This window comes from Coenobita brevimanus, chromosome 101 (assembly GCF_032717465.1).
Source record: "Coenobita brevimanus isolate Jiangsu-jjx chromosome 101, ASM3271746v2, whole genome shotgun sequence".
Lineage (NCBI taxonomy): Eukaryota > Metazoa > Arthropoda > Malacostraca > Decapoda > Coenobitidae > Coenobita > Coenobita brevimanus.
The window spans coordinates 57178782-57195776 of record NC_137054.1 but is presented as its reverse complement, the minus strand read 5'-3'; the positions used below and the strand labels follow the sequence as shown (position 1 = coordinate 57195776).

General features: G+C 40.4%; 1 protein-coding gene across 1 annotated transcript in view; it reads right to left on the bottom strand.

The window, feature by feature from the left end:
* LOC145415104 (nuclear transcription factor Y subunit gamma-like) overlaps window positions 1-16995 on the bottom strand; it is a 162653-nt gene that overhangs the window by 55573 nt on the left and 90085 nt on the right. The window contains exons 4-5 of the mRNA XM_080284523.1: window positions 9237-9368; window positions 3656-3808 (exon numbers count right to left, since the gene is read on the bottom strand). Of these exons, the coding sequence (XP_080140649.1) occupies window positions 3656-3808; window positions 9237-9368 (285 nt within the window). The remainder of the gene's footprint in view (window positions 1-3655; window positions 3809-9236; window positions 9369-16995) is intronic.

Genomic DNA, 16995 nt, shown 5'->3' with positions numbered 1-16995 from the left:
GCATGTGACATCACCAAGCACAAGTTTTCCTGTGCTTTCTGATATAGTGCCATACTGGCATGGTGGGACAAATAGCAGGAGTGCCTCTATTAACCCTCTCGCGCACGATAAGTTTCAGTAAGTTTTCCGGCGCACGACATTTTTTGTAGGGAAGAGCAAAGTGATGGTCTTTGAGAGAGGTGAAGTCAGTGAATGTACAGCGAGGTTGGATGGTGAGGAATTGGAAAATGTGAGTACGTTTAAGTACTTGGGTAGTGTGATGAGTAAGGATGGAGGTTTGGAGGGTGAAGTGCTTGAAAGGGTACAGCAGGGAAGAAAGGTTGCTGGTTCTTTGAAAGCAGTGATAAGAAACAGGGAAGTGAGCATGGAAGTGAAAAAGTTACTACATGACAGTATTGTGATACCAACTCTAACGTACGGAAGTGAAGCTTGGACGTTGTTGGAAGGACACAAGTCAAGAGTGAGAGCCATGGAAATGAGTTATTTAAGAGGAGCCTGTGGAGTCACATGGAGAGACAGGCTGACGAATGAGGATATAAAGGAGCGTTGTGGTGTTGATGTGGATGTGATAGGAAGCATTATGAGGAACACACTGAGGTGGTTTGGCCATGTGGAGAGGATGGAGGGTGAAAGACTGACGAAGAGAGTGTATGTGAGTGAGGAGGAGGGGGAAAGAGGGAGGGGGAGGCCGAGGATGAGATGGAGAGATGGGGTGGAGAGGTATATGAGAGAGGGGGGTGTGAGTTGGGAGCAGGGGAGTGAAATGGCGGGGGACAGGGCGACTTGGAGGCGATTTGTTTGTGGCCACCCCAAATGGGATTGAGGCGTCTGGCAATAGACAGATAGATAGAGACATTTTTTGCGAAGCTGCCCGGCCCGGCTGCCCACGCGCGGCAAATAACACGTATTCTCTCCTTATTTTCGCCACCCAAACATCAACATACTGCAATGAAACGTATATCATCTTATTGATCAATGTTTGTTCTAGCTGATAAGCACAAAAAAAAAAACAGGAGAACACGAATAAAACAACATTAGGTGGCCGTGAATAAAATTTTGCCATGTCATGTTCACTTCCCAACATCACCATTCGAGTGTTTTCCATCATACAGGAAAATGTTATGAGAAGTTTTGATAGAGAATTTCATCAGCTTTCTAAAGAGACAAATCCGGTGTTGATACGATTTGTAGTTTTCGAGAAAATAGCCAAAAACTGAAAGCCATTTTTGAAAAAAAATCAAGGAGCTCTAATATGGAAATTTTCTCAAAGATCCATCCATCCATCCATTGCCAGACGCCATGTATCCCAAACGGGGTGGTCAAGGGCTTAGAGTTAATTGTTTTACAGGGAGGGGCACTAATCCTCCACCAACCCCACTTGACACGTAGGGATGTTTTTATTGCACAATATTATGCAGAATTTCACCAGCTTTCTAATGAGCACCTCTTGGTTTCCATTCACCTCATAGTTCTCGAGTAAATCGACAAAAACGACTGGGAACTCACGTCCGTACGTCACTTTCGTGATGTGCGCACAACATATGCAATATTCCCGCCTATGTAACAACGAATTCTTATCATAGATATTACATTGTTATGTCGTGTACATACGTGGAATTTACTGCTCTTTATCATGGTTCTTATGGGAAATCGATACGTCCAATTGTTTTGGAGTAATTGGACGACAAACGTAGAATACTCTTCCTCACCCGCACGTGAGATATAAAACACTCTTTCCCCACCTCACCCACAGCTACATAATTTCGCTCGTTACGTTTTATTATTTTCTTTTTTTACTCAAAGTATACATGTAAAATATCATAAGGTTTTTGATAGAGCTGTCAGAAACTCGACATGACCACTAGTCTTTTTGCTACGTTCTGATACTGAAGCAGAACTTTCTTCCATCTCATATGTGTGTATGTAAAAAACATTACTTATTTGTGTAAAAAATATTGAACTATAGAAATAGGTCAATATACAGATCAACAAAATACGTATAACTCACTTCCTCCAGAGGTGTTGAGATGCTGGCAGTAGCTTGAAGATGATGAGTTATGTAGTGTGTGAGCGTGTATGTGTGTGGGTGAGCGTGTGCATGTGGGTGAGCGTGTGGGTGTGGGTGGGTGAGTGTGCGTGTGTGTGTGTGTCTGTGGCTGCTGCATATTTTCTTCTCTCCTTGCGATACATTTGCCTAAAACACATTCAATCCACACAATAGATTTCTCCACGAACATTCGCTGCACAACATACGTATGTATATGTGGCTGTGGCATATTTCTTGTCTCTGACACTTGCGCTTTGTTTTAGCTAAGTCAGTGAATGCATGAATTATTTCTCTGTGAACACTCACTGTGACTCTATTGTATTGGCACACACCACACTCCTTCACGAACATCCGCAGCATGTTTGAGGTATATTTCACACAATTCCATACGCATTTTCACTATCAGAATCACAATAATTCCATCACTAAACACCTCTAATTCTTCCTTCCCAACTATAAAAACTGTACGTGATGACTGCCCCATTCCACAATATGGTTCCATAATTTCACCAAGCCAGCCACAATATCTTTCACACAAAATACAGTTTAGGCATTGGCTTCATTATATACGTATTTGTAATCACGCCATAGGGCCTTGGGGAGGGCGAGAGGCGAAACCCCGCAACAGTGAACACACATATCGGCTCGTAAGCCTAACACTTGATAACGGACACAATTCCTTTTTGTGACATATATCTATGTTCCATCGACAATATCACATACAAATATGCTCACAAATAATGCATTATCACACTGAGTCCATAGGGGCTTCGGCTCGGGCAGGAGGGGGAGAATTAGTAGGAGTTTAAAGGGACTGAAGACACAATGCAACCCACCGCCTGGCTGCTTGGAAGAGACTGAGGTATATCGCTACGTGCTGGGCCCAATGAGGCAGCTCAGTGTTGCCAATGCCTTACCATTGGAAAGAGCAGTAGTCACTACAATGCGTCAAAATTTGAAGCGATTTCACCAGAAACTTTTTTTTTGGCTAATTCTTTTGTGCTTAGAAACGCGATTCAAGTGATTGATTATCTTGAAATCAATCCCCATGAAACGCTAATCGTGTGACTGTGCCTGAGAGGGTTAATAAATGATGAAAATTTTATGATGGGGATTGTCATTCATAATTGTATAATTCATTCACCTCACCCAAATTCTGCAGAAATAACACTTATGCTACTAAAGAGTACAGTACCAAGTTAGGTTTGTTGACTGCATGGTGTCCTACAGACAGAGTACAATGGAATGACTCAGACCCAAAATTCATTCAACTCCAAATCATTCCAGTTAGTTAATCTGGGTTAAATTAGGTTTGGTTAGTTTAGGTTGAATCAGATTAGGTTAGTTTAGGATGAATCAGGTTAGGTCATATTAGGTGAGGTTAGCTGAGACAACTGATCAGTGACTGAGCCAAATCAACCTGAATGTTCCTATGCTGGATATATGACTGAGCACGATCTGATTGGTTCCATGAATGTAACTCAATCATAACATCATAACAAGGCTGACCATAGTATGTAAAAAACAAAATGGGGTGGGGGGGATCAGATGATGAAAAGCAGCTACTTTATACTTAAATATATGAGAAATGAAGCGCAGAACTTTAACCTGAACTGTGCCTTGCCCTCCAGCCTGCACTATTTGGATGGTCTGTGGTTGCACCGCTGTCTGTTGCACACTTGTCTGTGAGTTGCTGTTACTGCTGTTTGCTGTGGACTGTTGTAACACTGCCTGGTAGTGCTGCGCTATCTGGAAATAGTGCTGTAACAACAAATAATAGTTAAAATACATTCTAAAGATTATCTAAATAAAAAAGTCAAGCAGTGCATGTGTTTGTCTGTGTGTTTGTTTGCTTCTTTCAATAGTAATAGATATAGATTTAACTCTTTCTGCATTAGGTCAGGGTAAGTCCAAGGAATGCACTGGGGTGGGGGGTGGGGCGATTGCACAATGTAGCAGTGCAAAATTGTAGGATAGCACAACATGCAAAAATGTATGTGTTTGCTAGTTTCTTTCATCAGATTGGTAACAGATATCAATCTAATTCTTTTTGCATTATTTCAGGGTAAGTCCAAAAAGTGTCAGTAAAATACCAAACAAAAATTTTGGCAATAGTACATGACGCAACATAACAAAATTGTCAGAAATCAAGACATGTGAGTACAGTACAGTATATGGAAACATTTCAGAACTGGTCATCGTGGGATCAATAACAGTATGGACACATAGATGATGGTATTTGCAAACGTTTAGTGATGGAAAGATTACTAGTTAGTCTGGCAAACTTCTGCGGGCATGCTAGCTTGCTATCTATTGCCAGACGCCTCAATCCCATTCAGGGTGGCAACAAACAAATTGCCTCCACATCGCCCTGTCCCCCACCATTTCACTGCCCTGCTCCCATCTCACATCCCCATCTCTCATATACCTCTCCACACCATCCCTCCATCTCATCCTTGGCCTCCCCCTCCCTCTCCCCCCTCCACCTCACTCACATACACTCCCTTCGTCAGTCTTTCACCCTCCATCCTCTCCACATGGCCAAACCACCTCAGCGTATTCCTCCTAACACTTCTTATCACATCCACATCCACACCACAACGCTCCTTTATATCCTCATTTGTCAGCCTGTCTCTCCATGTGACTCCACAGGCTCCTCTTAAATAACTCATTTCCACTGCTCTCACTCTTGACTTGTGTCCTTACAGCAACGTCCAAGCTTCACTTCCATACGTTAGAGTTGGTATCACAATTATCACAATTCTGTCATGTAGTAACTTTTTCACTTCCATGCTCACTTCCCTGCTTCTTATCACTGCTTTCAAAGAACCAGCAACCTTTCTTCCCTGCTGTACCCATTCAAGCACTTCATCCTCCAAACCTCCATCCTTACTCATCACACTACCCAAGTACTTAAACGTACTCACATTTTTCAACTCCTCACCATCCAACCTCGCTGCACATTCACTGACTTCACCTCTCTCAAAGACCATCACTTTACTCTTCCCTACATTCACCTTTAGATTCCGTTTCTTATACACTCTCTCAAACTCATCCACCAAGCCTTGCAGCTCCCCTTCGTCTTCACTCAACAACACAGTATCATCTGCAAACAACAGTACAGGGAGTTTCCAAACACTATCCTCTCTCACCAGGGCCACTCCAACATCCACTACCCTACCTTGTACCTCTTTTCTTACCCCATCTATGTACAGACTGAACAACCATGGAGACATGACACATCCCTGTTTCAACCCCACCTTCAAAGAGAAAAATTCACCCAGTTCACCATCCACACACACTGCGGCCTTAGCACCATCATACATACTCTTCACAGCATTCAACAACTTCCCATCTAATCCATATATTCTTAATACTTTCCACAATCCTTGTCTATCCGCCCTGTCATATGCTTTCTCCAAATCTATGAAAGCCACATACAACTTCTTTCCCTCCTCTAGAAAGTTTTCCACTAAAGATCTAATAATGAATATCTGATCTACACAACTTCTTCCCTTCCTAAAGCCTCCCTGTTCTTCTCCAACTAATTCCTCTGTACTTTCTCTAACTCTGTCAATAAGTATCCTACCATACACTTTTCCTATTATACTAAGAAGACAAATACCCCTATGATTACCACACACTTCTTTTCCTTTGTACAAGGGAATAATTATAACTGACTCCCAATCCTCCAGGACTCTACCTTCCTCCCAGGCCAATCTGCACATCTTCCACATCCATTCTACAACTATCTCTCCCCCATGCTTCAGCATTTCACCACACACTCCATCAATTCCTGGGGCTTTCCCCGATTTAACTTTCTTCATTGCTTCCACAACTTCTATCCTACTGATTTCTTCCTCTCTTCTCACCTCCCTCCTTCTCCCAGTCATTCCCCAGCCACTTATACTCACATTACTTCCATCCTCTATGTTCAACAATTCCTTAAAGTGTTCCTCCATCTGCTCACTTTTTCTCCCTTCCCCACTAGTAACCTACAATTTTTATCTTTCACTCCCCTGCTAACTTCACTTCCACCCTGTCTTACTCTTTTCACCTCTTTCCAGAACATTTTCTTACAGTCCCTCCACTTTACACTCAAATTCCTTCCAAATTCCTCATCCACTCTCTTCTTACTCTCTCTTACTAATCTTTTCACCTCTCTCTTCCTTTCCACATATAACTCTCTCTTCCGCCTCTCATTTATTTCAATTTATTGCTTTATTTTTTTTTTTCATCATTATAGTAGTCTGGTGAATAATGATCATGGAGGTTTGACTGTTGAAATAGACTGGTGTTTATGCATGAGATCACCACTAACCTTTGCATCTTTCTTAGAAGCCATAGCTATGGTTAAATGTAGGTAAAAAAAAGCTAAGAATCAGACAAAATACAGGGATAATCACCAAGACATGCGATGGAAGTAATCCAAGTGAGCATGTGATATACTGATTTGATGTTTTCAAGAATTTATATGTGGCAGTTTTTTAATAGAATATAATACAGTTTCTCTTTAGTTATATACCATTCTTGAAATTGTAGTGATTTGTATGAAACAGTTAATGTATGTGTCAAGTATCAGTACTGCATAGGTTACCACAGTAAATTGTTATTGAAAATAGACTTTTCACCTTAGTTACCTGTTGGTCAGTTACTCAGTATGATATTTTTTCACAAATATGTAGTGTAGCATTTTTCCTTCAGTCATGTTAAATAATGCAGAATTATATATATATAAAAAAAAAATTGAAGGAAGCAGAAGTCTAATTTGTTATATATGAATTTGTGTTTCCATGAACTTAAAAGAGTTAAATGTGGCAAATTATTATTTCAATATAATGTAATACAGTACCTCAGTGGCCAATAGCTATATACAGTCCATGAATTGTAGTGATCTACTTGAAACAAATATCAATACTGGTTACCCTTTGTCATTTAAAATAACCTTCTCACGTTAGACCTTGGTTATCTTTTGGCTGCTCTCCATGATGCAGGTACACCACAGGAGACCATGCAGAATGGGGAGTGGCCTACTAGCCATCAAATGATCAGGACATACTTGTGCATTACAAGGGACAGCCTCCCAACAATATTGAAAATGATAAGCATTTTCAATTAAAATAACTACCGTTATTACAAACAATATATTAAGAGTAATAGTAATAGATGACCAAGTATTAGTAACAGTAATATAACAGATAACCATTAAAGTAATATTACTAGTAATATAACAGAGAGCAATTGTGAGTAATAGTAATAGTAATAGTAACAGTAATAGACCCCATGTCTGATGTGCACTGATGGTACGTAAATCATGACTAAAAATATCCATCCATCCATCATCCAATCCTATGTTGCCCCATGAGAGGCGTAGAAGCCCGGGCTAGGCAAGTTGGTCCTGACATTTAAGATGAGAGTGACCAGCCTCACTCATCCCTGACTGGCATTACGTGAGCAATAAACCCCAACCACCCCATGGATGTAGACCTTCACCGGCTCAATCCGACTGGAGCACCTCAATTACCCACTAAATCACCAGGCACCAAAATTTGGTTATATGGTTACCACCCAGCATAGTAAATGGTTTCCTGGTGTACAGGAAACCATTTGGCCTGTCACTCGGTGTAGAGTCACCCACAGGCAGAAGGAAAAGGAAAGAAGGAAAGAAAGATAGACAGAAGTGGATGGAAGGAAAGAAGGCTGGAGGAGAGGAAAGGGCAGACACCTGAGGGCAGCATTACATTGAGTGAGTGGATGGTGAGTGTCCTCACCTACCATCCATCATCCAATCCTACATTGCCCCATGAGGACCATAGGAGCCCGGGGCTAGGCAGTTGGTCCCAACATTTAAGATGAGAGTGACCAGCCTCACTCATCCCTGAGTGGCATTACATGAGCAATCATCCCCAACCAACCCTTGGATATAAACCTTCACCAGCTCAATCCGATTGGAGCGCAATAATTACCCACTAAACCACCAGGTGCCAAAATCTGGTTATATGGTTACCACCCAGCGTAGTAAATGGTTTCCTGGTGCACAGGAAATCATTTGGCTTGTCACTCAGTGTAGAGTCACCCACAGGCTGAAGGAAGTGGAAAGAATGAAGGAAAGACAGAAAAGGGAGTGTAAAGTCACCTGTAGGCAGAAGGACAAGGAAAGAATGAAGGAAAGAAAGACAGAAGAGAATGTAAGAAAAGAAGGAAGGAGAGGAAAGGGCAGACACCCGAGAGCAGCACTACATCGATTGAGTGGATGGTGAGCGCCCCCACCTCCCAAAATATGAATAAAAATAACATATCTGAAAGAATATACGTGAGTGAGCTGGAACATGCGAGGAGGCATGATATGCCAAGAAGGTATATGGATGAGTAAAAGTGTAAGAAAGCAGGGCTAGGGAACTGCCAGGTGACTGCGTTGGTTGGGTGTAAAAAGCACCACTTAATATGGGTTTGACATGTCTTTCTAAAAAAGTCATCAAAATGGCTACCTGGCAGGTAATGTGAAGTGCATTTATATATAAATAAAAAAAAAGGGGGGGGGAAGGCAGATGATCAGATCTGTGAGTTGGAGCCATGCTTTACAGGGATTCAGTGGTGCATGAATTACTCAACCCATTTCACTGGGCATGCTGTAAAGTTCTACGTATTTTGTGCTTTCTCTTAGTTTTCTTGGCCCTGCCTCACCTCATCCTTAGAGGGGAAACATAGAACTAATGGCAACAACTTTGATGATGGTAATGATGACGGGGATGATGATGGTGATGATTACAGTGATGATGCTGGTGACGATAACAGCAATGATGATGATGATAACAGTGATGATGATGATGATAATGGTTATGATGATGATGATGATAACGGTGATGATGATGATGATATCGGCAATGATAATGATGCGTACACAGAACCTATTAAGCCCTGCCGCCTTGCCATTCTTCAACCCTGCTACTTTCCCTCACTTCTACCATAAATATATCTGGCCGCTGGTAAGATGGTCATAACTTCTATTTAAATAAACAGACTAATATACAATTACCTTCCATTCAACAGAAGTGCAATATTCATGAGAAGCATTATGTACAAAAATAAAAGCAATACCACATTGGTAGATTCTTCTAAAAGCAAATATGAAAATCCCAAGATCATAACATTAACACAGGCAGGCAGAGTAAAGGAGCTCATACAATACCTGGTCCGTAGGTACACCAGTGCGGCTGGCATCGTCTCGGGACTTGGAGGGTTTTAATTCGTCCCGAGGTACAATATCGATCAGAAAGTCAAACTGGTCATACTTGGTGATTGCCATGGCTATGTCATTTCTCTGTAGACAATAATATTCCTTATCAATAATAATTTCCCTTTCCTCAAGATCAACAACAATTCAATAACAGTATTTGAAAAAAAGTTGGAAAATGGCACTTAACTCAGAACAACATACGTTAGACCATCAATTTATGCAGGCTCATTCTACACTAAAATCATTTTGTATGGAAAGATTAGCCCCGACCAGGCCCAGTAAATGAGAGAGAGAGAGAAAAAGAGATTATGAACGAAAATCCCAAAGTCGGCCCCCCTCTGCAATCATGCCCCCTTAGATTTACACTGTCAGACCACATAGACTCATGCTCACCCCACCAAGTATAGATAAAACATTGTCTTTTTTAAGGACTTTGCTAAAACAAATGTTCAAAAATCTACACAAATAAAATTATGGGATGGAACTTCTTAAATGTCATGACCAACTGCCTAGCCCCGGGCTCCTATGCTCCTCATGGAGGCAACATAGGACTGGATGATGGATGAATAGATGGATCTGAAATGGTCTGCTTACACTTAATCAAAGTGCACGCACGCACACACACACACACACACACACACACACACACAGTTCACTGCCTGTCTCGTCTTTCTAACATCATCACCATCACTCACTATGTACCAATACTTTCTCTTCTTTCAACTAAACTTTTTGTTAAAGCATACAGTAATAATGCAACATGGCTAAAATTATTGGACATTAAATGGTCTAAAATTATTTAACACCTAATGGTCTGCACCCATATGCCCGCCCACCCACACACAAGTGCATGCACACACAAACGAACAGCCGGAGGGAGCAGACGTCCCAGCCATCGCTCCTAACCTTAAGTAGTTTCAGGAATTTTGTCTGTCCTGTCTCCTAAGGTCTTGCCTTAAATTTAAAATAATGAAAGTTAATGGACTACTAAAAATGTAAAGATTTATTGGCTATAGTATACATGAATGTTTGTAGTTTTTTCGGTAACAGCTGTTTTGGTACTTAACATTAAACATGGCCGAAAATATAAACAATGAGGGAATGGAATTTCCAGGATTTGATGCTAATACTAATGTCATGGACCTGGTTAAAACATTAATTATGAGGATTAGTGAACTCGAAAAGAAAGTAGAGAATCTAGTGATAAAGGATGTGTCAATAAATACGGAAACCACCATACAGAGTCTGATCCAGTCCAATGAAACAGCCAATGAAGAGATTAGAAATTTGAAGCGGGAAAATGTTGAACTGAGGAGGAAACTAGAAGAGAGTACTAATAAAACGGAGAAGGTGAGTAATGTATTAGAAGAACATAAGGCAAAGTGGGCACACGTAGAAGAAGAACAGAAAGAAGTGGTCAGCTTAAGAGAGATCATCAAGGAAGAAATGGAAATGAACAAGAAAGAAATGGAAGAAAATGTAGTGAAAATACTGAAGAAAAAAGAGAAAATAGTGAGAGAAACTATAGAAAGGAACAGATGTGTGGTAGTGTTTGGAAACAAGGAAGAGGAAGAAAAGGTTAGGTTCGTAAGACTCGAGAAAGACACGAACATGGTGAGAGGAATTTTAGGCAAGATTGACCCCGAAGGAGACAAGTGGGTAAAAGAAATTGAGGAAGTAAGGAGGATAGGGCCTTACAAGAAAGGGGAAACAAGACCAATGAGAGTCAAGTTTACATCAGAAAGTGTAATAAATGAGATACTTAAAGTGCCAGCCAGACGCCATGTATCCCAAACGGGGTGGCCAACGGCTTAGAGTTAATTGTTTTACAGGGAGGGGCACTAATCATCCACCAACCCCACTTGACATGTAGGGAGTGACCTAGAAATTAAGCAAAGAGGCGGGGATGGAAAATATTATAATAAGAAAAGATCTGAACGAAGAAGAAAGAGAAGTTTTAAAATCGTTAATGGAAGAAGTAAAGGAAAAAAATGACAAGAGGACAGAGGAAGAATGTAATACTTTTTTTTGGAGAGTATTGGATATGAAAGTAAGGAAATGGTATTTAAGGAAATAGAAGTGAAGGAAACTAGGGGGGATGGTTGTGAAAGATCAGAAGTTGAGGAAGTGGTACGGACAGAGAGTAGGAGAGAAGAGGGTATTAATAATGTCAAAAATAATTTGAAGGTGATATATACTAATGTTGATGGTTTCATATCGACAAGGATCGAAATTAATGATTTCTTGAGAGAACATGAACCTGATCTCATGTGCTTTGTAGAGACCAAATTAAGAGAAGATATTGATGTTCATTTGGGAGATGGTAAATACAAACTGTGGAGAAAAGACAGAAAAGAAAAAAAGGGAGGAGGAGTGATGATAGCAGTGAAGAACAACATAAATGTAGATACTGTGGAAATGGGAGAAGGCAGGGCTGAAGTGATATATATGAAATTAGAAACTGGAGAGAATGTTAAGAGAGATATGGCGGTAATGTAAGTTCCCCCAAAGACGAGAACATGGAAGGATGATGAATACCATGAGATGTTGTCAGATATGGCTAGCTACTTGCAAAAAATAATTGAGAAAAGCAATAATATAATTTTGGTGGGTGACTTTAATTGTAAAGAGGTGAACTGGAAGGAATGGTACTCGGGAGGCGGCGAGGATTCGTGGGGCACTATGTTATTAAATATTCATTCATTGCCAGACGCCATGTATCCCAAACGGGGTGGCCAACGGCTTAGAGTTAATTGTTTTACAGGGAGGGGCACTAATCCTCCACCAACCCCACTTGACACGTAGGGATTAAATATAATAATGAATAATGTGATGACGCAATGGGTCAAAGAAGAGACACGGTTTCGAGGTGAGGACACACCAGCAAGGTTAGATTTACCATTCACCAAAGAACCCGACGTAACAGAATCATTGGAATATCTCTGTCCTTTGGGAAAAAGTGATCATGTGATCACTGAGTTCCAGATGTTAATAGGAAACGTCGAGCCAAGAGACGAGCTTCATAGACAGGGAAGATACAACTTTGAGAAAGCAAATTTTACAGGATTGAGAAACTTTTTTGAAAATGCGGATTGGAGAAAATTCAGAGAAACAAGAGAGATACAGAGGAAGTGGGATATCTTTCTAGACCTCTATAATTTGGGAGTGGAAAAATTTGTACCAAGAGTAAGAGGGAAAGAAAACAGGAAAAAGGAGTGGTTTAATAGAAGGTGTATGATAGCAAAAAAAGAGAGAGATAAGGCGTGGAACAATTGGAGAAAGAGAGGTAACGACAGAACAAAGGAAGAATATAAAAGAACAAGAAATGAATACACAAGAATACGTAGAGAAGAAAGGAATTTTGAAAAAGGTATAATTGACAAATGCAAGGATGAACCCAAACTGTTTTATAGATTTGTTAATGGCAAACTGAAACAAAAGGAAGGAATCACCAAGCTGAAAGTAGAAGGAGAGGTCTTTAAGGATGCGGCAATGCAAGCAGAAATAATGAACAAACGTTTCCAGTCAGTTTTCACAAAAGAAAAGGAGCTTGTGGAAGGGGAGGGAGTGATTAGAAATGTTCCGGTGATGAAAGATATAAAAGTGGAGGTACAGGAAGTGTATAAATTACTGGAAACTCAAGATGTAAGGAAAGCCCCAGGACCTGATGGAATTTCTAATTGGGTACTGAAGGAATGCAGAGAACAACTGGCGGATAAAATTCACAGCTTAATTGTATGCTCACTGGAAGAGGGGAAAGTGCCAAAAGAATGGAAGAGAGCAAATGTGGTACCAATTTACAAGGGAGGAAACAGGGAAGAACCCCTGAATTATAGACCAGTGTCTCTAACCAGCATGGTCGCAAAATTGTGTGAGAGAATCCTGAAAGACAGATGGATAAAATATCTGGAAGAGATGAATATTTTGGCTGAATGTCAGTTTGGATTCAGAAGTGGAAGGTCATGTGTTTCTAACTTGTTCAGCTTTTACTCAAGAGCGATTGATGTGGTACAGGAGAGAGATGGTTGGGTGGACTGTGTGTACTTAGACTTAGAGAAGGCCTTTGACAAGGTACCTCTGAAGAGACTAATGTGGAAACTAGAATATATAGGAGGACTAAAGGGGAAACTTCTGGAATGGATGAGAGACTTTTTGAGAGACAGACAAATAAGGACAGTAATAAAGGAAAAGATGTCTGGATGGAGGGAAGTAACAAGTGGAGTCCCTCAAGGCTCAGTGTTGGCGCCAGTAATGTTCCTGATTTACGTAAATGATATGGTAGATGGAGTGAACAGTTATGCAAGTCTGTTTGCTGATGATGTAAAGATCTTGAGGAAGATAGAGGTTGAGGAGGATTGTAAAATACTGCAGGAGGATTTGGATAGGATACACAATTGGAGCCGGACGTGGGAAATTAAATTTAATGTAAAGAAATGTAAAATATTGGAAATGGGTAAAAGTACCAGGAGACCATCACTGAATTATTTTTTGGGTAATGAATTAATCACAAAAAGGAGAGAAGAGAAAGATTTGGGAGTGCTGGTCCAAGATAGTTTGTCACCAGAAAAGCACATTAACAAGATAGTTGGAGAGACTTATAAACTCTTGACTAACATAAGAGTAGTATTTCATTATATGGATGAGGAAATGATGAAGAAATTGATAGTGGCCATGATCCGCCCCAGGTTAGAATATGCAGCGGTAGTGTGGTCCCCACACAAAAAGAAAGATATAAACAAGACTGAGAGAATACAAAGAACAGCAACCAAGAGGGTCCCCAGTCTGACAGACCTGTTATACAGAGAGAGGCTGGAAAAACTGGATTTGCCTTCGTTAGAGGAAAGGAGAAAGAGGGGAGACATGATTGCGGTGTTCAGGACCATGGTGGGAGTAGATAAAATTGACAAAGAAGATCTGTTTGTATGGGATAAGAGAGCAACAAGAGGACATGGAATGAAATTGAAAAAGCCAAGCTGCTTGAAGGATATCAAGAAATATAGCTTTCCTTACAGAAGTATAGACTTATGGAATAGCCTGGACAAAGAGATCGTCCAGTCTAAAAACTTAAACAAGTTTAAAGTTAAATTCGACTTACTGAGAAACAGCGACGGAACCCCCCGAGCATAGTACATTCCGTGTATATCACAATTAGGTATATTAGGCAAATACTCAAATATTTGGAACGACTTAGACAAAGAGGTGGTGCATGAGAAAAACATTCATGTGTGTAAAGGTAGACTTGATAAATGTGGATATGGAGACAGGACAACACGAGCATTGCTCAATTCCTGTATACTACAAATAGGTAAATACAAATAGGTAAATACACGCGCACACACACAAGAGAGCAGTAGGAGAGGTTGGATGCATAGTGACTCTCACTCCAATCTTGGCATACCTAAGTTGTAACTATTTATATGAGTCAAGCTCATTATTAGGCTAAATTAAGTGATGATTCACCACAGCAGAGAAAGTACCAGCAAAAACATGTAGTCTAAATAATGCTGTTTTACAGCTACATCCGAAGCAAAATCAAAGATAAAATACAGTCCTTCATGGATGAGGGGATAACCTATATCCAAGAAGAAGATATTTGTGAATTTAAAAAAAAAAAAAAAATCCAATCAGTTTTTCAGAAAAAAAGGACAGTAAGACCTCATTATAATGGACTAATTGGGGCCCAAACCATTACGAAAAATGCGAAATTCCGGAATTTTTCCAATATATCAGACTTTAGTCCAGATTGCATGAACAGTTTTTAAACTGTTTTCACTACCACTGCGGTACTGTACTGTGTTATACCTTCACTACATTAATCAAATGGTATAATATATATAATAATACTGTACTGTACACTGATAAACAAGTCTTTTATTTACCTTTTTGTGGTGAACATAGCTGAAGTGGTCAGGCAGTCCAGACTGCTTCTGGCTTTATCAGACTTTTTCCAATATATAGGAATTTAGTCCAGTAGCTCCTCGAGTCCAATAAAAGCGAATTCCGGTCTATTGAAGTCTGTTATTTTGAGGTTTTACTGTAATTTTGAGGGAGATAGTAAAGAACATGCACGCCCACACATATTACCAGATGTACGAATATCGGAACAAGAAGTACAGGAAGAGTTGAGTTAATTAGACAAAGGAAAAGCAAATGGTCCTGACAAAATTTCAGGTTGGGTGCTACATGAATGTGCAGAAGAGTTAAGCTGACCAATATACTTAATATTCAAGGAATCCTTAAGTCAAGGTAAACTATCTGATATTTGAAAGAAAGCAAACACTGTTCCCCTATTCAAGAAAGGATATAAAATCCACTCAACTACCGACCAGTATCACTGACCAGTGTTGTAAGAAAGATACCTGTACTAGAAAAGCCAAAAAAAAAAAAAAAATTGGGGTAAACCATCTGGAAAAATAAAATGTGATAACAGAAAAGTAATGCGAGTATAAGTGGCTGGGGAATGGCTGGAAGAAGGAGGGAGGTGAGAAGACAGGAAGAAATCAGTAGGACAGAAGTTGTGGAAGCAATGAAGAAAGTTAAATCAGGGAAAGCCCCAGGAATTGATGGAGTGTGTGGTGAAATGCTGAAGCATGGGGGAGAGATAGTAGTAGAATGGATGTGGAAGATGTGCAGATTGGCCTGGGAGGAAGGTAGAGTCCCGGAGGATTGGAAGTCAGGTATAATTATTCCCTTGTACAAAGGAAAAGGGGAAAAAGAAGTGTGTGGTAATCATAGGGGCATTTGTCTTCTTAGTATAATAGGAAAAGTATATGGTAGGATACTTATTGACAGAGTTAGAGAAAGAACAGAGAAATTAGTTGGAGAAGAACAGGGAGGCTTTAGGAAGGGAAGAGGTTGTGTAGATCAGATATTCATTCTCAGATCTTTAGTGGAAAAGTTTCTAGAGAAGGGAAAGAAGTTGTATGCGGTTTTCATGGATCTGGAGAAAGTATATGACAGGGTGGATAGACTAGGATTGTGGAAAGTGTTAAGAATATATGGAATAGATGGGAAGTTGTTGAATGCTGTGAAGAGTATGTACGATGGTGCGAAGGCTGCAGTGTGTGTGGATGGTGAACTAAGTGAATTTTTCTCTTTGAAAGTTGGGTTGAAACAGGGATGTGTCATGTTTCCATGGTTGTTCAATCTGTACATGGATGGGGTAATAAAAGAGGTACAAGGTAGGGTAGTGGATGTTGGAGTGGCCCTGGTGAGAGAGGATAGTGTTTGGAAACTCCCTGTACTGTTGTTTGCAGATGATACCGTGTTGTTGAGTGAAGACGAAGGGGAGCTGCAAGGCTTGGTGGATGAGTTTGAGAGTGTGTGTAAGAAACGGAATCTAAAGGTGAATGTAGGGAAGAGTAAAGTGATGGTCTTTGAGAGAGGTGAAGTCAGTGAATGTACAGCGAGGTTGGATGGTGAGGAATTGGAAAATGTGAGTACGTTTAAGTACTTGGGTAGTGTGATGAGTAAGGATGGAGGTTTGGAGGGTGAAGTGCTTGAAAGGGTACAGCAGGGAAGAAAAGTTGCTGGTTCTTTGAAAGCAGTGATAAGAAACAGGGAAGTGAGCATGGAAGTGAAAAAGTTACTACATGACAGTATTGTGATACCAACTCTAACGTACGGAAGTGAAGCTTGGACGTTGTTGGAAGGACACAAGTCAAGAGTGAGAGCAGTGGAAATGAGTTATTTAAGAGGAGCCTGTGGAGTC